Genomic DNA, 21,741 nt, shown 5'->3' with positions numbered 1-21,741 from the left:
GATAATAAAATCAATTTTATTTTCAAGATGAAAAAATACCTATATTATTCTAAAACTGTATAAGGGAAATATCAGAGTTTGTATTCCTTCTTAATTGGGAGACATAAGCTACTATCAACCAAACTATTTCATTGCATAAGTAAAATTAGTATTTATGTATGTTTAATAGCAGTTATATTCATTGAGAAGATACAGGCTAGATTTCTGGCTTTCCTGTCATTAGAAAGTGTATTCTTTTTACATAGTTGGTACTTGACTCAAAGTAATCCCGTCCTTATGAAATTCTGGTTCTGTGATATTCGAAGGGCTCCCATCTGTTTCTTCATTCCTATATATTTATTGCAAAAGTAGTACCTTAAAATTCCTAGACACAAACCTAACCATTTATTCAGCTTTTCAAATGGCCCAAAGAAATATGATGACTTGATAGAATAATCACTTGGTTTTCTGAAATAGTTGAGTGTTTAAACCAAAAACTATATACAAAGTTTCAGATTAATAACACTAATGTGAATTCATTGGAATTCCATTTTTATTAGAATATCTTTGAGGCATAAGAGTATAATATAAATTCAAGATATCTTTGTTCATTTGTTTGTAGAATGAGCCTTTAGATCATTAAATGTTTATAAAGTGTTACTTCAGAATTATGTTTCTCACCCAAGGGTTAACTACCCTCCTTTTCAAGCATTTTAATTATAATTTTGGCACATAAGAATTTAGTTTGGGATAGGTAACGAGTTGGCTAAATAACTCAACCTAATCTTTGCTCTTTTCTGAGGAAAAGCTCTCCAGTCAGTTGAGAAAAGAGGTCAGGGCATTTGGCTTTATCAAATTTAAGGACATTTTACTATATAGACTCAGACCCTCTCTTTGAGTTACAGAGTTAAATGTAAAATACTAGACAATGTTAAAATGCCATTTAGTCTGTTGAATTAGAGACCTTTGTCCTGAGACAATACTGGTTACTCAGGGCAGTGTAGCACTGATTGATCCAGCTACATGGTACAGTTTTTTATTTGTTGTTGTTGTTTTTTGTTTTGTTCACCATCATGACATATCACTCTCTCCACCTCCTGTGCTGATGTCTGTTTGCATGTCTGATGTCTTCCTGCTGGTGACTCCACAGTAGCCTCGGTTATCACGGAGTCGCTCTGTGCATTTGCATGTATTCTTTTCTGTAGCTTATAACCCACACAGTTAGGACGTTTGGTTTTCAGAGATGTTACTTAAGTGTGTGAGTCATAATTTCAAAAGCAGCCCATTTCCTTTCTTTTCAAAATCGTGGTCATGAACTAATAGCATCAAACTATTCCTGTAGGAAAAAGCAATAGTTGTAAGTCTTTCTCTTTATAGTCTCTTGTGTTTTTTCAAATGATATTCTTTGTGTTCTTTGTCTTCCCTGCAGTTCTGTCCATGATTTTGATGGTGATTATCAGGTATATATCGAGAGTGCTTGTGTGGATCTTAACAATTCTGGTCATACTGGGTTCACTTGGTAAGTGATTTGCTTCTTGGTTTTCACTGTACCTGACTAATTGCGTGGTAGTAAATAGAAATCAGAAGAGGCAGATGAACTTTTTATTTGTCTGTGCTGTTTCTTCTCCAGAAGGAGTGTTGATTTCTGCCTTGAGGGTGTCCTGATATTATTCTCAGTCCCTCGTTTCTCTCTGGTTAGCACTTGAAGCACATCCTCCTTCCTGTGTGCGTGTACGTGAATACACAGCATTTAGTTAACATTGCGAGCTCCAGTTGACGGCGTCTCTCCACTTACGGCTGTAATCTGGCTGGTGCCCTGGTTGCTGCTCCTGCCTCACCTGCTTTTTGTATCTCCTTGTCTCTAGCGTTTCTGTGTACACCATTTTCTCTGACAGTCCTCAGCGTTGCTTTTGTATCTAATATAGTTCTACTTCTGCAGTCGGTAACCTTTGTTTGTTTGTAAAATACTGCTCAGTCCTGTGATAGTTAAAGGCAGAAATGATGTGGGTGGCTTTTCCCGTGCCTTAGGTATAACATTTCCCAGACTTCCTGGGTCACCTGCTCCCTTCTGCTCATTTGTGCTTGAAACCTTGCTAAATAATTCCAGCTTTTACATTCAAGTTATTAAATTAAATTAAATTTAATTTAAAATATTATTTCTTTATACTGTGTCTTAAGAATTTATTTACCTGTGTCTCAAAAGACCCCAGACTTACAGTTGCATTTCAGGTTAGGTTTCTTGGACTAGACTTATTTGGAACTACTGATCTGTATCTATAAGCCTTTCTGAATTTATAATTTGGTTCACCTTTGTATTACTTGAATTCAGATGATTTATTCATGAGGGACTTAATGGATTCTGTATTTTCCTAATTCTTGAATATCAAGTATTGTCTTTATCTTTACATGCACAGTTTGGATTCATTGGGTAGAACTGTGTAAGACACAGAATGCTCTGGATTCATTGGATAGAACTGTGTTGAGACACATATGTTCCTTCATGCCTGTGCATTTTCTCCAGAAATCTCAGAATGACCATATTGCATTTTGTTTCTTTGCCTGATTCAACCCTTGCAGTTTTATATGATTTTTACTGCAGCCTTAATAATTTAAAGATTTGAAAAAGATGTCTGGTTCTTATCCTTGCCTGTCGTTTTTTGGGGACTGCTCTTTCCCACCTCTGAAATGGTGTTTTGTTTCTATATTTGGTCACTGTTCCTGTCCCAGTGGCTTTTTTCTTAAGGGCATTGCTTATTCCGTGAATATTTTATAATCTTCTAAACTGTCTTTTTGGACTTTTGTTGTTTTCTTTTGCATTGGGAAGAGTTCACCGTGCTGACTCTGCTGCCCATAGGTGTTAGTTTTCTCACTGGCAGTCAGTCCGGTGATGACAGGGATATTGTTACTCCAGTCCCATTCTATCTGTTCCTCCTCCTCTTGGCTGTGTTTTCATTTCACCTGCCAGCCTTTTGAGTCAAATTCATGTTCAGATGTGTAGTTTTAATAATCTTAATTTACCATTTAGTGCACATGGTCTTTCATGTTACTTAACTTTCCTCACTTCAGTTTTATAATTTGTAAAATTAATAATGACTACTTAATAGTTATAATGGATAAATTAGGTCACAACTGTCAAGGGATCATCACAGGTGTTAGCACAGATTCACAATGCCTACTGTGAGCAGCAGCATCCTTGGTTCACAGTGCCTACTGTGAGCAGCAGCATCCTTGGTTCACAGTGCCTACTGTGAGCAGCAGCATCCTTGGTTCACAGTGCCTACTGTGAGCAGCAGCATCCTTGGTTCACAATGCCTACTGTGAGCAACAGCATCCTTGGTTCACATTGCCTACTGTGAGCAGCAGCATCCTTGGTTCACAGTGCCTACTGTGAGCAGCAGCATCCTTTTTTGGGTGGGGGGGGTTGGGGTTTTTTTTGGTTTTTTTTTAGAGACAAGTTCTCTTTGTGTAGTTTTGGTGCCTGTCCTAGATCTTGCTCTGTAGACCAGGCTGGCCTCAAACTCACAGAGATCCGCCTGGCTCTGCCTCCCTAGTGCTGGGATTAAAGGCGTTCGACACCAACGCCCGGCCTTAGTCCAGGTTTTGCTCTGTCGGGCATTATAGTATTACTTTCCCCACACTCTACTTTGAATGTCCCTTCCTTATCATAGCCAGTAACTCTTTGCAGGTAGTCTTGTCCCCAACTCTCTCTGCATTCATACTTCCAGCACATCTTTCTTGCTGGCTTGCATTAGGATGGACCAGTGGTCTCTTTAGGATCAGAGAAAGAACTTTCCTACCAGTCATGGTCTCACCTGAGCCTTAGACCTTTGCCTGGAGTGCATTCTCCTTAGCTACTTTTAAAGTTGATCTTTCTCAGTCTCTATTCTCTAGTCCAGACACGTCATCTCAGGGAAGCCTTACTTATCAGTGTTAAAAAGTTGGCCTGCCTTCCTAAACCAAGTACTCTCCTTCTGGGATTTTTCTCCTTAGATTTAACGTTCAGTTATTACTTACTTCTTGTTAATTTCCATTTCCTCATTGCTATGTAAGCTCAGTGAGCAGCAGAGAGTAGGGACTTTTTACTACCCTATTCCTGGTGGAGAGGTGCTCAATGAATGCACTGAGTGAAAATTCAACTGTTACATGGCAATAGGTTTGCCTTGTTCTTCACTCTCCTTTTTACATCAGAACTAGCATTAGAGATAAAAGATCTTTATTCCCAGAACCCACTGCCATCAGAGGTTTCCTGTTTTTTGTTCCCACCTTTGGTGAGAACTACTCTTTCACACCCTTTATTCATTGCTTTAATCACTGTACAAATATTTAATCCTTTGCATGGCTGTCAGGGCTCGGCATTGGTGTTACGAATTTCCCTTGGAGGTTATCTGTTGTTACTAGCTCTGTCCTCAGCTTCATAGTCAATGATGATTATATTGGAAGAAAGTCTATTTGATACACCGGGGGATTTGTAGATACTTAATGTGAAACCTATCTTCCTTCTTATGCTTCCAAACAATTGCACCTGCATGCTTTCTAGTTAAGTGGATTGTCACTGTGTCCCATTCATGGTGTTAAAAAGTGTAGGTCCTGAACATTGAGCATATATGTTACATATTTTCTTGTGCTGATTTTTGCAAACCCAGTTGTTTTTTATCTCCAGGTGGCACAGGTGTGCTATGGTGGCTGTATGCAAAGCAGAGAAGGTCCCTCAAAGAAAGTGTTATTCCTGAACAGCATCAGATAGCTGAAAACAATCTGCGGGCCCTCCTCATCTATGCCATTTCAGCTACAGTGTTCACTGTGAGTTGAGGGTGTCGTGTGCATGCTAGCAGGTGATCCTAAATGGAGCTGAAGCTCACTCTGGCCTTTGTATTGCTGCCCCATAGTGTACTTCCAGTTCAAAGTCTGCTGGAGGCTTTGACAAGTGTTCATTGATGCAACAGTTTGTTCTTGTCTGCTTTCACCTAGGATGTTTATGTTGTCATTTGCTAATAACATATTTCTTATTGTTATAAGATAATTACATTTTAAGAAGCAATTCTCCGTACTTTTGAATAGTAGATTAAGAAATAGAGTATCGTTCCCCTTACATGGTCATTCATTATTTTCCATTTCCTTTAAATTTACCTTTTAACAGTATATATTGTATTAAAAATATAGGTGAGGTGCACTCTACTTAGACATTTGTTATATGGTAAAAATCCGACTGACTAGCCTTTAGTTAAATGAGGGATGATCTCATATTTTGAGCATCAGTAGGACTAGTAATAACATTAATGCCACTAAAGCTATTGGCTACAAAGATATTTGTTAATCATGCTTCTTTAACTGTAGTTGTCTATGTTAGCTTCTCTAGGGAAGGGGTGGAGATTGTAAATAGACAAATAGTTATTCTGCTCCAGATCCCACTTAAAGAGTTTCAGTCAACAAAGGAGATGAACTACAAATAAATACTTCCCTTGCTTTGAGATGATGGCATATAGTTCTCCTACCATTTCTCAGAATGATAGGCATGTAGCTATACAAATGAAGAGTCTTGTCCTGACTGACAACATTTGTTGTCTCCCCCAGGCACCCAAGCTGAGGATCAAACCCAGGGCCTTGCACTTGCTAGGAAAGCGCTCTACCACTGAGCTAAGTCCCCAACCCCACAACACATTTTGACTGGTAGTTAGTGGGGAAAGTGAAAGTAGAAAATTCCCATCTTATTCTGTGGAGAAAGTTGTGTTAGAAATATCTCCTACTTTGCAGCTTCTGTTTTCATTGCTTAGAGAAATAACCCTGTCTTTCTTCCTCTCCACGCAGGTCATTTTGTTCCTGATAATGCTGGTCATGCGCAAACGTGTCGCACTCACCATCGCCTTGTTCCACGTGGCTGGCAAGGTCTTCATACACTTGCCACTGCTAGTCTTCCAGCCCTTCTGGACCTTTTTTGCTCTTGTCTTATTTTGGGCATACTGGATAATGACACTTCTTTTCCTTGGCACTACCGGTAAGAAGAAATGCAGCTTCTTCCTCTTTTCCATGAAGCTAAGTGGCACTCAGATATTCAAAGTCATCAGAGAGGGTTGGGGGTGTGGCCCTGTGGTAGAGTGCTTGCCTATGAGTGAGGACCTGTTGATTCCTAGTACATGTACACACACACACACACACACACACACACACACACACACACACATACACACACACACACACACACACACACACACGGGCGTGCGCACTCGCGCAGAGTCCAGAGAGGTAGATACAACTCTCCATCCATTTGTTGACAAAGATGCAGTAACCATCAAATCTAACAATAGTGGTCTTCAGTAACTTATTCCCTCTTTGTGATTTTCAGCAGATCTTAGCAATTTGCATTTAGACCAGCTAAGACCTAAAACTGCTTCGTAATTTTGAGAGGGTCATGGATTTTAAGTGAATTCTCAGATATTTGGATCCATTCTGAACTGAATGGATGAATTCATAGCCTCTCTGCAGTTGCTTCACAGCCCAGAGTCATCCTGAACTACAATTCTGTAGGTAAACTCCTACTTACTGATAGGTGGACTCAGTACCGAATGTTAAGACACAGGTATTAATTCTGAGCAATGGGTGTAAAGATAGCAAACTCGTACTCACTAAGTGAACACAACATTCATTTCTATGCTTAGTTAATAGTTTAGATCTCTAATTACTAGATAAATAAAACCCTGCAAAAAGAAAAAGCACTAAAGTGTTTGAAAATTCATGCCTAAATAACTGATAGTGGAATTAGAACTATATTTAGAGTAGTTTAAACACTTTCTCAAATGCCTAATGTGTAATTGTGTAAGGTTTAATTTCACAGTGTTTTAAGTGATAACGATTGCTGTCCCTTAGTGACCAGGACTAAGAACCCGGCATACTTGCTCCTGGGAGTGCCACCTGTCATGGGAAATCTTACTGATCTCCTACGTTCAGTATCCGTGTGTCTTGGTTTTTGCTTTACATAATGCTGCTTTTCTTCCTTGTCATTTTCCTAGGCAGCGCTACTCTGAACGAAGAAGGTTTTGTGGAGTACAAAATTTCTGGTCCTTTGCAGTACATGCGGTGGTACCATGTGGTTGGCCTGATTTGGATCAGTGAATTCATTCTTGCATGTCAGCAGATGACTGTGGCAGGAGCTGTGGTAACATACTATTTTACTAGGTGAGACTTTCTAACTGTGAGAAAACTCCAGTTCATTCAAGTAACCATGTCTACAAGGGAACAAAGTGTGACTGAAGCCACAACTTCATTTCTGTAAAAAAAAAAAAAAAAAAAAAGAGGAGGGGGAGGGAGGAGGTTGGAAAGGAATGTGACAAAGTGGTGCAGTTGATAATTCCGGGGAGTTGATTATTCCTGTTCTTCACACTTCCCTGTTATTGCCTCAAAACCTGTTTCGGAGCAGCAGACTATGGTGTAACCTAAACTGCCTTGTGTGGGGAAGTACACCTTGTCAAGTGTCAGGTTTAAAAAGCTGTTAGGGGCAAGCCTCATATACTTCTCTCTGAAGAACTGTTGCTAACTTCAGGGCTAAGACCTAAAGGAATAAGCCACACAGCAGTCTATTATAATGGGCTACCAATGGTAGATTTTTTTTGTTTATTTATTTATTTATCTATTTATTTATTTTTTGGTTTTTCAAGACAGGGTTTCTCTTTGTAGTTTTGGTGCCTGTCCTGGATCTCACTCTGTAGATGAGGCTGGCCTCAAACTCATAGAGATCCACCTGCCTCATCTCCCGAGTGCTACCACCACACCTGGCCAGCTGTAGATTGTTTTTTAAATTCTATTTTCTGATGCTACAACTTATTCTTTAAATATTCATTAATAAGAACTTTCAAAACCCAGTTTTATCTAAAGTGACAGAGCATGAAGTTACAGAACCACATGGTACTACCATAGAGAAATGAAACTGATTTTGTGGCAGTTTCACAATGTTTTCAGTGGTTACTTTGCCATTTCATCCTAAAGCTAGATAATACTACAGTTATTTTGTTTTCTACTGCATTAGATTCCAAACCGTGTATATTTCTGTTTCCTTCATGTTCTAGGCTTTAATTATCTCTCTGATCATTTTTAAAACAGGGATAAAAGGAATTTGCCATTCACACCTATTCTGGCATCAGTGAACCGCCTTATTCGTTACCACCTTGGTACTGTGGCAAAAGGATCCTTCATTATCACCCTAGTCAAAATCCCGAGGATGATCCTAATGTATATCCACAGTCAGCTCAAAGGAAAGGTAAGGGTGTATGGGGATGTGGGGTGGGTTAACCAGACTTTCATGGGATCGTATGCCAGACCTCATTTCTGCACATAGTAGGGTATCAGCTTGTGCATGTTTTCTTCAGAGTCTGAACAAAGTGGGATCCAGCTCTTCCTCCTGGTCTCCACCTGTACATTGCACATATCCTGGACTATCTGTCTAGTCACTGGTTACCAGGTGTACTGAATTAGAGACGCTTTTCTACCCTTTCTCTCTTCTGAAGTTTGTCTTAGTGAACCCATAATAGCTGTCCATGCATCTGGGGTGCAGCTTGTTCTGCTGTATGTGTCAACTGTTGAATAATCAGGTCAGACTCCTCAGCACATCCAAACCTCACAACATCACACGGTTTATCATATCTCTGTGGTCAGAACATTCAAACCCTCATGTCTAGGACAGGTGTCCCTACTATGTGACAGAGCACCAGAAAGTCAACGAGTGTGACAGTGAGTCTTGAACTGCTGATAGAAACAGGGAACAGTGGTCTTTGACATTGATCTAGGAAAGGCTTTTGTTTTTTTTTTTAAACAGAAAAGCATAGTCAACAAAAGTGAAAACTGGTAAATGAAGTGCTAACCAAACTCAAAGGTTTTTCTGTGGCAAAGGAAGCATTTGAAAGACCAAAGAGTGAAGAAAGTCAGCATAATCCTTACAGCTCACAAAGGGTTACTGTCTAGAATATAGGAATTCCCCACCTGACTTTGGAAATAATGTAGATTTCAACCTAGTTTAGCTCAAAATCTGCCTCTTCCTAGAAACCAGACCTGATTTCCTTCCCCAGACAGTGTTCTCTTTCTGTTTTCCATTCTCAAAGCCACATTCGGACTCTAACCTTTTGGTGCATCGGGTTTTTTGTTGTTGTTGTTGTTTTTGTTTGTTGTTTGTTTTGTTATGTTTTTTTGCCTTGCTAGCTTTTAAATTCCTTGCTGGTCCTACATGCCTTACTCTGCCATATATACAATCATTAGTAAATAAATAAATATTGATTTGAACTGGTTTTAAAATGATTTAGCCATTGTGTTGAAAGAGGGAAGAAATGGGTGTGGAAGCTTTGAAACTTAGATTGTGGTTTTTAAATTTTTTATTTTTCTAGCATTTGAAGTTGCATGCATGATGATTAGATTTTTTTTTTTTTACTTGTGCATTTGTTAATTATTTTGCTTTTTTCCCCTGTCCAGGAAAATGCTTGTGCACGATGTATGCTGAAATCCTGCATTTGCTGCCTTTGGTGTCTTGAAAAGTGCCTCAATTACTTAAATCAGGTAACATATACTCTACATGACTTCATTTTCAAGTAGAGGTTTGTTATTTCTCCTTCCAAGATAAAATAATTGAACTTATTGGTTTTTTCTTCTGGTATTATACATTGTTCCTTGACCAAATATGCTCCAATCCTGTTCTTGTTTTTAAACTAATGGATCTGCTCACCGATATCATTATTATATTAATCTTAGTTTCAATACACAGATAAACATGTCAGTGGGTTCATCTTTCTGCAAAGATAATCTCTTTTCTCTTAATTCACATCTTTTTTTTTTTTTTTAATTTTTGTTCTTGCGTTATTTGAAATACTGCTTGAAAGCTTTCCTTTAGTGGGAATCTGTTGTGGGTGCTTATCCTTTTTAGACTCCTCTTTGAAATCACTGCTCTTAATGGAGATAGTTTGTTTTTTGTTGTTGTTTTGTTCTGGGCCAGCTATTAGATCACTACAGTATTGGCCTGAGGAACATTATCAGAGCAAGTGCTATTTCTTTTCTTTCTCTGTGTGTGTATGTGTCCATGTCTCTGTGTGCATTCACATGTGGGGAGCCCAGAGGTGGGTGTCCACTATCATCCTCTGTCACTGGCTACCTGTTTTTGGAGACAGGGCCTCCCAGTGAACCTGCAGCTTGCCGATTCAGTTAACCTGGCTGGCCAGCAAGCCTCAGGGAGTCTTCTGTCTCCCCAACTGTGGGATTAAAGGTGCGTGCCACTGTGCCCAGATTTTTATATGAGTCTAAGGATCGAACTCAAGTCCTCCTGCATGGCACGCAGTTTACCGAGTGAGCCACCGGCAAGCCCTGGGAGGTATTGCTTCTGAGGTTGACTGAGGGAGTTAACACTTAGGGAAGCAGGCTAGGACTCCCTCTGTCTTTCTATATCGAAACAAGTAGGACTTGTTGCAGAGTTCTCTTTCCATCGTGTAATTTTTGTGTTGTTGTTTACTGTTGTGTGTGTGTGTTGATGTCATCGTCGTGCACATGTGGGGGTCAGAGAACAGATTTGTGGGATCGATACCCTCCTTCCATCTTTCCCTGGGTTCTGAGGATCAAACTCAGGTTATCAGGCCTGCTTAGCAAGCACATTTGGCCCTGGAACCATCCCTAGCCTCTCTCATCATCATCTTTTTTTTTTCCTCTCCATTTTTCCATTCCCTAAAAATCAATTTTAATGTATTGATGCCCTCATCCAGCAGGCCAAAGCGAAATTGACTTTCTTACTATTCACCTCTAAGTGATTGACTTTTCCTTCACTTACCTCTAACACTGCACTTTCCATTCACTGCATATTAGCCAAGAGGTGGTAGTTCCGTGGCAGTGGTATCGAGCATACCTGGCCTTTGCTTTATTGAGCTCTATGGCTAATATGAGAAAGTGGGTATAATGCTTCATTATATTCAATAATATATTCAAAATATTTTTTACAGATCATATTGTTATCCATGGTTATGTAAGTGTTTAGAAATTCATTTAAAAATAATTAATACTACCCAGAACAACCTGAAAAAAAATCTTTAAAATTTGTCCTGGAACCAACTGATAGACATACTAAAAGTCATTGTCCTTGAATTTTATACTTAACGTAAGTAGCTTGTCCCCACGGAGATATGCTTGGACTGGCTCTCTAGTGTCAGTTCTTAGCACCTGCCACAGAAACCCTTTGAGTACTCAGTTTCTGGGTTCCTGGAATGACTCCCTTCTAACACTCAACTGGCCCTCTGCCTATACCTCATTGGTAAGCTTTCAGCCCTCTGCTGACCTTCTATAGCACCAAGTCCCGCCTCTGTGAGGCACTAAGGAAGTGAATCTGTCTGTCACTTCTTTAGCTTAACCTGTAGACTGACAGCTACTTGAAGGCAGAAACCTTGTCTTCTCAGAGGCTAGCAAAGTGTTCTTAGAGCTACGTGGTGCCAGTTATCCATGGGCCACAGTTTGTTTGCTGCTGCTGTAGAGGATTTACAGAGGAGAATTGATGAGCCATTTATTATTTACAGGGTAGGCACCAGAACTGTACAAACAGCAACCTGTGAACTGTTGCTTGTTCTTTAGTGCTGGCTGTGACGCGAAGGTGGCGGTTCGTCTGCTCTCACTGCATTCACAGGAGGCGCAGGGGTTGCTGCCAGTAGAACGTGTTCTCCTTTGGGCTTTGCGTCAGGCTGGTCTTGTTCTCCTCCGGCACCACTTGGGACTAGCTGTCCAACACTGTGTGCTGCCTGATGAGTTCTTCTAGTCACACAGCTTTTCTCTGTGAGCAGGAGTCATAGCCAGTAGTTTTTCGTGTACCACAACACACACGTACCAAGCACACTTGATATTCGTATACATTAGCAATTCCCCAGTACAACTATAAATAAGACGTTATTTCCTGTGCTCTAGAGATAAGAAAATTGAGACCGGAGGGCTTGTAGCACATTGCTTGTCCTCGAGGTGGATGGAGTTTTTAAGCCTAACTTTACCTGGCCCTTTTCATTTCTCACACTGCCTCTAGTAGTATGTATATTTTGTGTGTGTGTACTTAAAGAACACAAAATACATTTTTACAAAAAATAGTCAAGCAGCTCACATTTCCATGTTTCAAACTATAGACTATAGTACGTAATGGATTCGCAGATGAACTCAGAAGTATTTATAGTTTAGTTAGCAATGGTTGGATCCTTGCCGGAGGCAGCTGTAATGATGGTAGCAGAGGAGATGGGGGTATGTGGAGCCTCCTGACTCAAGGAGACCCCTGGTGGAACTGGAAAGGAGCACATCACAACTAAACCTGACTTGTTCCTAAGAACCTAATTGGTTTAAATAGGTTTTCTTCTCCAGGTTCTGTGGCTCAGCTAGTAATCCTAGCACTTGAGAGACTGAGGCAGGGTGGTCAGGAGTTCAGGGCTGATCCTGAGCTACAGAGTGAGTTACCGACAAACTTGAGATATACAGTAAGACTCTATTTAAAAATAAAAAGAAATTAATTGATTAATTGTTTAGTGAGCTGCCCAGGTTTCTTAATTTTGGACATTATAATGATTTTTTAAATCAGGATGCATTTTTATTAGATTTTTTTTTTAAATTTGGTTTTATGTGCATGAATGTTTTGCCTGCATATATGTGTGTTTAATGCTTGCAAAGGACAGAAGAGGGCACCAGATCCTCTGCAGCTGGATTTAACGGACAGTTGTGAGGTTGTGAGCCACCATTGGGTGCTGGGAAACGGACCTGGGTCCTTGGAAGAATGTGTTGATATGGGAGGGTATTTTCTCCTGAAAATGTATTGTTAATAACTTTATCATGTCTTACAGTACAGGAGATTAGGGCTGAGGATGTGGCTTAGTGGTAGAGCATTCGCCCAACAAACTTTTTTTTTTTTTTTTTTTTTTTGGTTTTTCGAGACAGGGTTTCTCTGTGTAGCTTTGCACCTTTCCTGGGACTCACTTGGTAGCCCAGGCTGGCCTTGAACTCACAGAGATCCGCCTGGCTCTGCCTCCCGAGTGCTGGGATTAAAGGCGTGCGCCACCACCGCCCGGCATTCGCCCAACAAATATAAGCACTGGAAAAATAGAATAAATAACTGAAGGAAGTGAGACTTTTCTCTTCAAGGGAGTTACATCCCATATCACTGAAGAGCTCTTCTGGTAAATTATTGAGCTAAATAATTGGCCAGGCATGGTACTACATGCCTGTAATCCAAGCACTATGGAGGTGTTGGCAGGAGGATCAGGAGTTCAAATCCATTCTTGGCTGTATAGCAAGTTTGAGACCAGTCTAGGCAACACGAACTCTAGTCTCAACAATAAAGTAAATAAATCAATAAGAGCACTATGAGGGGCTGGGGCAGTAGATTAGATTAGATTAGATCTGCTTGGCACATTTGAGCTCTAGGCTTGGTTCACAGCACCTAGGTGAGAAGGAAAAACAAGAATTATAATATGCTAAAAGATGGGAAGCTATTAAAGCTTGAAATGGGCATTTTAGGCTAGTGTTTCTAAAAGAGTGAGGAAGGAAGTCATATAAACTGTTACAGATCCTCATCAGTACTGCAGAACAGAGACCAGCCAATTTTTTTTTTCTGGAAAGAACCAGAAAGCATCTGGGCCTTAACGGCCATGTGGTCTTAGTGCTAAGTGCCTGTTTCTGCCAAATGAACAGGACATTGTCCCAGTAAAACCTTATTTACGAAGGCAGCCAGCAGACCAGGCATGGCCAGTGCCCTTAGGTGGTGCCTTGACCATCCCTGCTCTGGAATAAAATGGCTAGATGGGTGTTTTTGTGAGTGCTTAGGGAGCCAGCAAGCATGGGGAACCACTCTGTTCTTTGAGAGTAGGTCTGGCTGGAGCAGTAGCTTTCCATAGATTTCCAGCAGGGTTACTGTAACACAAGCCCAAAGGATGGTTTATTTTTACTTCACTGAGGCATTTTGCAGAATGTTTCAAAAAGGAATTTTTGTACAAAATGGAAAAAAAAAATGTAGAGCTCTGCAGTCAGGTAGTTACAATTCTTTGGTCCCTGCTGTCTTCTAACTGATAACACAGATGGCCATGTAAGGAAGCAAGAAGTGAAGGAAGGAAGGAAGGAAGGAAGGAAGGAAGGAAGGAAGGAAGGAAGGAAGGAAGGAAGGAAGGAATTAATGAATGCTAATAGAAAAGCAAGGGTGTGATTTTTTTAAAAAAAAAATATTGTATCTTTTAGCTTTTGAAATAAACATATTCAGGTAGTAAATTATCCCAGTTTTTAGGATGAAAATCTGTGTCTCAGTGTCCTGCTGAATTGCTCAGAGTGCTGTGACTCCCCACTGACACTACAAGCAGGATGGAATGATCTGCATTTTTAACCAACGAAGAAATGGTTAGCGGCGTACCCCTATCCTTCTAGTCACAAGTGTGAGACATCTGGGAAAGTTTAAGTTATATGTGGTTTTTGAAAGACAGAGAGAAAGTTCATGAATGTCAGAACGTTTCTCTGTGTTAGTGTTGTTACAGGTCCAAACTAAGAGGACTGGAAAGGGGCTTTTTTTTTTTTTTATCATAGCAGTTATACTCCATCTGTCCATCCATCCATCCATCCATCCATCCGTCCATTTATGCCTCATATGTTCTGTGCCCAGTCTTTCTTTCTACCTCATGAAAGCCGTGGGTTTGACAAGTCTTTCCACCAGCTGCGTTGTAAATGTGCATGGTTTATGTCTTTAAAAGTACCTTTCTGGTGACTGATAAAAATCCTTCCCCCTTTGTCTAGAATGCATACACAGCCACAGCTATCAATAGCACCAACTTCTGCACCTCAGCAAAGGACGCCTTTGTCATTCTAGTGGAGAATGCTTTGCGAGTGGCTACCATCAACACGGTGGGGGACTTCATGTTATTCCTAGGCAAGGTAAGACCACTGCCTTATCTGAGACACACATAATGTCTGAGGAAATGTATGAAGTGTTGTTCCTTAATTAAAAAAACTACCCGGCCTAGCCCAAAACTAGAAGTCATGTACTATGTAGCAAACGTTCATAGCACCTTGAATATGCATTAGATACTTCTTAATTTACTTTGTCTGTATTATGTTCATTTAATCTTCATAATAAATTCATGAGTTAAGCTCTAGTATTCTCAGTTAACAGGAGAACTGATACGGCAGAGCTGATTGCCAGCCTGTTTCTCTGTATATATTGTGAGCTATAACAGATTCAGAGGGATGATGAGATAGATGACTCTGTGGGTAAAGGCACCTGCTGCACAAGTCTTGCAACCTGAGTTCGATCCCAGGGGCCAACACCCATGTAAAGGTGTAAGAAAAGATTCACATACTTATCTTCTAACTTCCATTTGTATGTCATGGCGTGGGTACTCCCTCCCTGTGATGATACATATGCACAATTTTCACTCTATCTATAATCGATCTATACATACATAGATATATAACAGTAATATGACTATATGTATAGATACATACATATGTAGATAGATATATACACATAACAGAAATATGACTATATGTATAGATACATACATATGTAGATAGATATATACATAGAGAGAGATGGAGAGATAGAGAGATGGGGGTGTTTTCTCCATTATGTAGTCTTGGCTCTCAGGAACTCACCTTGTAGGTTAGCCTGACCTTGAACTCACAGAGACCCACTCACCTCTGCTAGAATTAAAGGTGTGTGGTTTTGTTTTTAAGAAGAAATCAGGAGAGATATAGCTCAGTAAAATACTTGCTAGTGCATGCGGAGCTATAGGCTCAATCCTCAGAACCACACATACAAAAATAAAAAAATTGGGAAACAGTCTGTGTAGTGATGAGGGTTGTCTTAACTGGTTCTTGTCAACTTGACACAAACCTAGACATATCTGTGAAGAGGGAATCTTAATTGAGAAGATGCCTCCATGAGATTGGCCTATAGGCAAGTTTGTGGAAGCATTTTCTTGGTTAATGATGGATGTGGGAAGGCCCAGACCCTGGGCAGGTGGTCCTGTGTTGTATAAAAAAGCAGACTGAGCAAATCACGAGGGACAAACCAGTAAGCAGCACCCTCTGTGGCTTTAGTTCCTGTTTCCGGGTTCCTGCCCTGACTTCTTTGGTGGTAGACTGTTTCCTGAAAGTGCAAGATGAAATAAATGCTTTCCTTTTCATGTTGATTTTGGTCATAGCGATAGAAAAGTAGCTAAGGCTGGGGCAGGATTGCACCTGCTGTCTGGAGTCTGGCTCCCTGGATTTAAATCTCGATGCTGTCTTCTGATGTTTGTGCAACTATTTGTACAACTGGGATAATAATAGGGACATATTTTTAGTGTTGTGAGGCTTAAACTGGTTAATACATGCAGGGTATCTAGGACAGTGCTTGACACATTGTTAGTTTTTGGTGAATGTTAGCAGTTTTGGGTGAATGTTAGATGTTATTATATAAAAATCCTTTTAAAATAGAGCTGTTAGGGAACAAGACCTACTTTCTTTAGAGCTGAGAAAAGAGTTTATTCCATGCTATCAAAATCTACCTAATCATAAATAGCATTATACTTAGATTTCATTGCACCTGTATTTAAAACCAGAAGATATTTAGGAAATTGGAAAATGAGGAGAGAATTATACAGTTGCAGCATCACTGGAATGTCCCTCATGTGTCTTTGTCGCTCCAGTGAAGTCTCATAGACTTGTGTTTCTATGGTGGGACAGTCATAGCGTACGTACTTGTTGTTCCCATTCTTTCTTCCACACAGTCTCATCCACTTTCCTTATCTTGCCCTGATGACCTTCATAATTATGCACTATGGTCAATCTCCCACTAAACCCCATTCTTAAACACTGGGATGGAGCAGCCACTATGCCTTCAAAAGGTCTTTGAGAAGAAAAACAATTGTTTGGTCTAGTGGAAGAATAGCTCTGTGCAGTTTAAAGTGTGTAGCGTCATAGGGAACTGTCATTTGAAAACAATTAAGGATAATTGCTTTGAATACCTGTAATTAAGTTTACATTGTAACAAATTTGCTTGTGTCGTGTTTTTATATGAGAGGACATTTTTATAGTAAAGGTGAAATGCATCAGTGTTCTTTAAGAGCCAAGAACAGGGTTTTACAGTGTTGACTGAATATGATACATGTTGATTCAGCAAGGACTTAGATTCTTCATTTTGATTGTGCTGCTTTTATTTATAAGTTTATAACTTACCCCTAAAGCTAAAATAGAATGCACATGCGCGCGCGCGCACACACACACACACACACACACGCACACCCACACACACACACACACACGGGCTGGAGTTGGGAGGAAGCAGACGGACGAGGACAACTTATACTAACTGGCAGTGCCTGATTGTCCCATGGAAGGTGACCTATTACTGCCATCATTTTATTTCATAGCAGAGGGAACTAAAGTGTAGAGGGGTCATTAACTGGCCACATTTTGAGGACTAGAATGTGGCAAGGCTAGAGTTCATATTCAGGCCTGTCTGATCTAACCATGTACAACCATTAATACAAACACACCTGATAACAGTTCTAAATATAAAATAAATGTAGCTTTATTTATAATGGGAGCCCTTTTTTTTTTATTTTTATTTTTATTTTGCAATATAATTCAGTTCTACATATCAGCCACGGATTCCCTTGTTCTCCCCCCCTCCGGCCCCCCTCACCTTACCCCCAGCCCAACCCCCATTCCCACCTCCTCCAGGGCAAAGACTCCCCTGAGGACTGAGATCAACCTGGTAGACTCAGTCCAGGCAGGTCCAGTCCCCTCCTCCCAGGCCGAGCCAAGCGATCCTGCATAAGCCCCAGGTTTCAAACAGCCAACTCATGCAATGAGCACAGGACCCAGACCTACTGCTTGGATGCCTCTCAAACAGATCAAGCCAATCAACTGTCTCACCCATTCAGAGGGCCTGATCCAGTTGGTGACCGACCCCTCAGCCATTGGTTCATAGTTCATGTGTTTCCATTCGTTTGGCTATTTGTCCCTGTGCTTTATCCAACCTTGGTCTCAACAATTGTCGCTCATATAAACCCTCCTCATTCTCGCTAATTGGACTCCTGGAGTTCCACCTGGGGCCTAGCCATGGATCTCTGCATCCAGATCCCTCAGTCGTTGGATGGGGTTTCTAGCACGACAATTAGGGTGTTTGGCCATCCCATCACCAGAGTAGGTCAGTTCGGGCTGTCTCTCGACCATTGCCAGCAGTCTGTTGTGGGGGTATCTTTGTGGATTTCTGTGGGCCTCTCTAGCACTTTGCTTCTTCCTATTCTCATGCGGTCTTCATTTACCATGGTCTCCTATTCCTTGTTCTCCCTCTCTGTTGTTGATCCAGCTGGGATCTCCCGCTCCCCCAAGCTCTCTTTCCCTCAACCCTCGCCCTTCATTACCCCCACTCATGTCCAGGCTGTTCATGTAGATCTCTTCCATTTCTCCATCATTGAGCGATCCCCGTGTCTTTCTTGGGGTTAATGGGAGCCCTTTGTAAACAATGTAATGCTAACAATTGAGAAATGGCTTGATTTAAGAGCCAGCCTAACTAACAATGATCTTATTGTGAGTTTTGAATATGATAAAGAAATGTATATAATGTAGTCATTGAAAAGCCTGAGTAAAGCTGGTGGGCTGTCACAATAGTGTTTAAAAATTGTGTGTCAAGGACTTGGTGACAGGCATGTACTGAGCATGCAGAAGGCCCTAGGCATGATCTCCAGCACCACCGACGAGAACAATAACAACTAGAATGTGCATTCAAAGAATGAAAGCTGATGTCTGAGAATGTTAGCGGTGGATACCCCACACACCTCCCCATTAGTTTCCCTAGTAAGACAATTCTCTTTCCATGCAGTGTGCATTCCTTCTATAAGGAAGAATGCATAGGCAATGAAATGCAGTGGGTTTAAATTGGCTTTGTGGGGTTTGTTTTTAACATCCTAGTAATCTGACTGAAACGTTCTTTAAAAGATCATATCCTTTTATTCACTCCACAAATATAGACTGCTTTCTTGCGATGTACTACAGACTGTCCTGGGTGCTGTCTTTGTGCCAACACAACTTAGGTGCTGGGGAAAGGAGAAATCTGTATGCTCTTTTCCCTTGGTATTATGAGCATTTCTAGTTTCAGAAAAATTTTCTAAATATGGTTATACACTTGTATCATTTCCTGATCATTCCTCTGGTGTGTGTGTGTGTGTGTGTGTGTGTGTGTGTGTGTGTGTGTGTGTTTTTAAACAGTTATACTATTCTCAAGTTTTTACTAATTAAGTTATATTACAATGACATTGCTTGCACAAATACTCCCATGTTGTTTATTGCTGGCTTAGTTCAATCCTAGACACCTAGAAGTGGAATTGATTAGAGTTGTTAATGTGATTTACTAAATTAAAATTTTAATAACAACATAAGTGGAGGCTGGAGAGATAGCTTAGGGGTTAAGAGCATTTACTGATCTTGCACAGGACCCAGGTTCAATTCCCAGCAGCTACCACCAGTGGTTCACAAACATCTGTTAACTCCAGTTCCAGGGAGACTCCCTCTTCTGGTCTCCATGGGCCAGGTACACATGTAGTACATATACATATATGTTGGCAAACACTCATATCCATAAAATTAAAATAAAATCTTTAATAATAACATCATTAAAAGTTACTTTTAGCCGGGCGGTGGTGGCGCACGCCTTTAATCCCAGCACTCGGGAGGCAGAGCCAGGCGGATCTCTGTGAGTTTGAGGCCAGCCTGGGCTACCAAGTGAGTTCCAGGAAAGGCGCAAAGCTACACAGAGAAACCCTGTCTCGAAAAATCAAAAAAAAAAAAAAAAAAAAAAAAAAAAGTTACTTTTAAAACTATAAAATAAGCCAGGCAGTGGTGGCTCACACCATTAATCCCAGCACTCAGGAGTTAGAGACAAGTGGATCTCTCTCTCTCTCCCTCATATTTTATATATAAATATAGAGAGAGATACACATATATATGGTACCTTTCATTTCATATATATACTTTTTCTGATCACAAATCCTTTAAAAAGAATTTTATTATAGTTAAATGGTTGCTGTTGTATAGAAATAGTTTCTGAGGAGAGTAGCTTAAGTAGACGATTGTAAGCATTATGAAAGATGATCTCAAGGACTAACTATTGATAGATACAGTAACTTGAATAAAACTTGAAGAAATTATATTGAGTAGGAAAAAAAATCTAATCTCAAAAGATTAGTACTCTATGTTCTCATTGATAAATTGTTGATAGGCAGCATTGTAGAATTAGAGATTTCCATAATGCAGTGGATTTGTGGTCATCTGGTTAAAGATGGCAGAGGGGGTAATGAGGATACTATAGTATGGTCAAGTGAAGGACATGGTGATGGTGGGTATGTTCTTTGTCTGGACTGTGTCAGCACCTGTATCTCTTGTGGTATTAAACTATAATAGCATAAGATGATATCTCGGAGCTAGCTAAAGAGTACATGGACTCACTCTGAGTTATTTCTTATACTTGTATGCATCATTTCCTCAAATTTAAAATTCAATTTAAAAGTTTTAAAAGAAACAGTATAACATCACAGGTCCCTGTGGTGGTATTGTGTTCCCCAAAATATTGTGCACCCTAATAAACTTATCTGGGGTCAGAGACAGAACAGCCACAATATTAAACATAAAGGTTAGGCAGTGGTAGCACACGCCTTTAATCCTAGCATTCCAGAGGCAGAAATCCATCTGTTCAAGGATACAGCCAAGCATGTTGACTCACGCCTTTAAACCCAGAAAGTGAGCCTTTAATCCTAGGGAGTGGTGGTAGAAAGCAGAAAGATATATAAGGCATGAGGACCAGAAACTAGATGCATTTGGCTGGTTAAGCATTTGGCTGGTTAAGCTTTTAGGTTTTGAGCAGCACAGTTCAGCTGAGAGCCATTGGGATGAGGACACAGAAGTTTTCAGTCTGAGGAAACAGGACCAGCTGAGGATCCGGCGAGGTGAGGGTAGCTGTGGCTTGTTCTGTCTCTCTGATCTTCCAGTATTCACCCCAATAACTGGCCTCAGGTTTGATTTTATTAATAAGACTTTCTAAGATTCCTGCTACAGATCCCCTTACTATAGAGCTCCAAGTGTTCTCTATATAATGGCAAGTTACATTTGGCAGAGGCAATATCCAAATCTATTAACTAGGTAGGTAGTCCTAGTTAATAGACTGTAGCCTATGATCATTAGCAAATAGTGTCCTAACAGTAATAGAGACTTGTAAGCTACAAGTCTAAGGTTTTTGTCTTTAAAAAAAAATTGATATTTGCCCTAATAAAGCTATGTCCCATTTTTTAAAAAAGGTGTTTTGATTTCTCCTGTGTGAAATTACTTTCCCTTTATTTTGTAATACCTTTCTCCCATTGGTCATATCTTGTAGTTGACAGTTCATTTAAGGAAATGTTTTACTATAAATGCTATTTTATTGTCAAACAAAAGTCTCTCAAAATATAGTTTCCTAGGAGAAGGTTATGATAAGTGCAGGATTTAAATTTGGGGTAGGGAGTGGGGGAAGGGAGGAACGTTGGGCAGGCATTGCTTCAGATGTTTTCAGATTGCAGATTTTACCATCATGGAATGTTTGTACTGTTATGATTCTTTCCAAGGTTAAATGAACTTACTTGGGGCACAAAAGCCAAACACTAGCTGTCATTTACATTTATATCTTTCTCACTCTAAAACTAGCATTCTTTACTCCTGACTTCTCATATTCCTACCCAGTGCTTGAATTTCTTTCATTGTTTAAATATCTTATCCTCTGGAATTTAAGTT

At 40.2% G+C, this 21,741-nt stretch overlaps 1 protein-coding gene across 3 annotated transcripts in view; it reads left to right on the top strand.

The window, feature by feature from the left end:
• Positions 1–21,741, top strand: part of Slc44a1 (solute carrier family 44 member 1) — a 182,504-nt gene that overhangs the window by 99,498 nt on the left and 61,265 nt on the right. For all 3 annotated transcript variants that reach the window (XM_052718900.1, XM_052718899.1, XM_052718898.1), the window contains exons 7-13: positions 1,409–1,498; positions 4,640–4,779; positions 5,785–5,971; positions 6,984–7,149; positions 8,071–8,227; positions 9,430–9,513; positions 14,731–14,868. In XM_052718900.1, coding sequence (XP_052574860.1) covers positions 1,409–1,498; positions 4,640–4,779; positions 5,785–5,971; positions 6,984–7,149; positions 8,071–8,227; positions 9,430–9,513; positions 14,731–14,868 — 962 coding nt within the window. The remainder of the gene's footprint in view (positions 1–1,408; positions 1,499–4,639; positions 4,780–5,784; positions 5,972–6,983; positions 7,150–8,070; positions 8,228–9,429; positions 9,514–14,730; positions 14,869–21,741) is intronic.

The sequence above is a fragment of the Peromyscus californicus genome, unplaced genomic scaffold (genome assembly GCF_007827085.1).
Source record: "Peromyscus californicus insignis strain IS unplaced genomic scaffold, ASM782708v3 Scaffold_5__1_contigs__length_169319896, whole genome shotgun sequence".
Classification (NCBI taxonomy): domain Eukaryota; kingdom Metazoa; phylum Chordata; class Mammalia; order Rodentia; family Cricetidae; genus Peromyscus; species Peromyscus californicus.
This window is presented reverse-complemented; position numbering and strand designations above follow the sequence as displayed.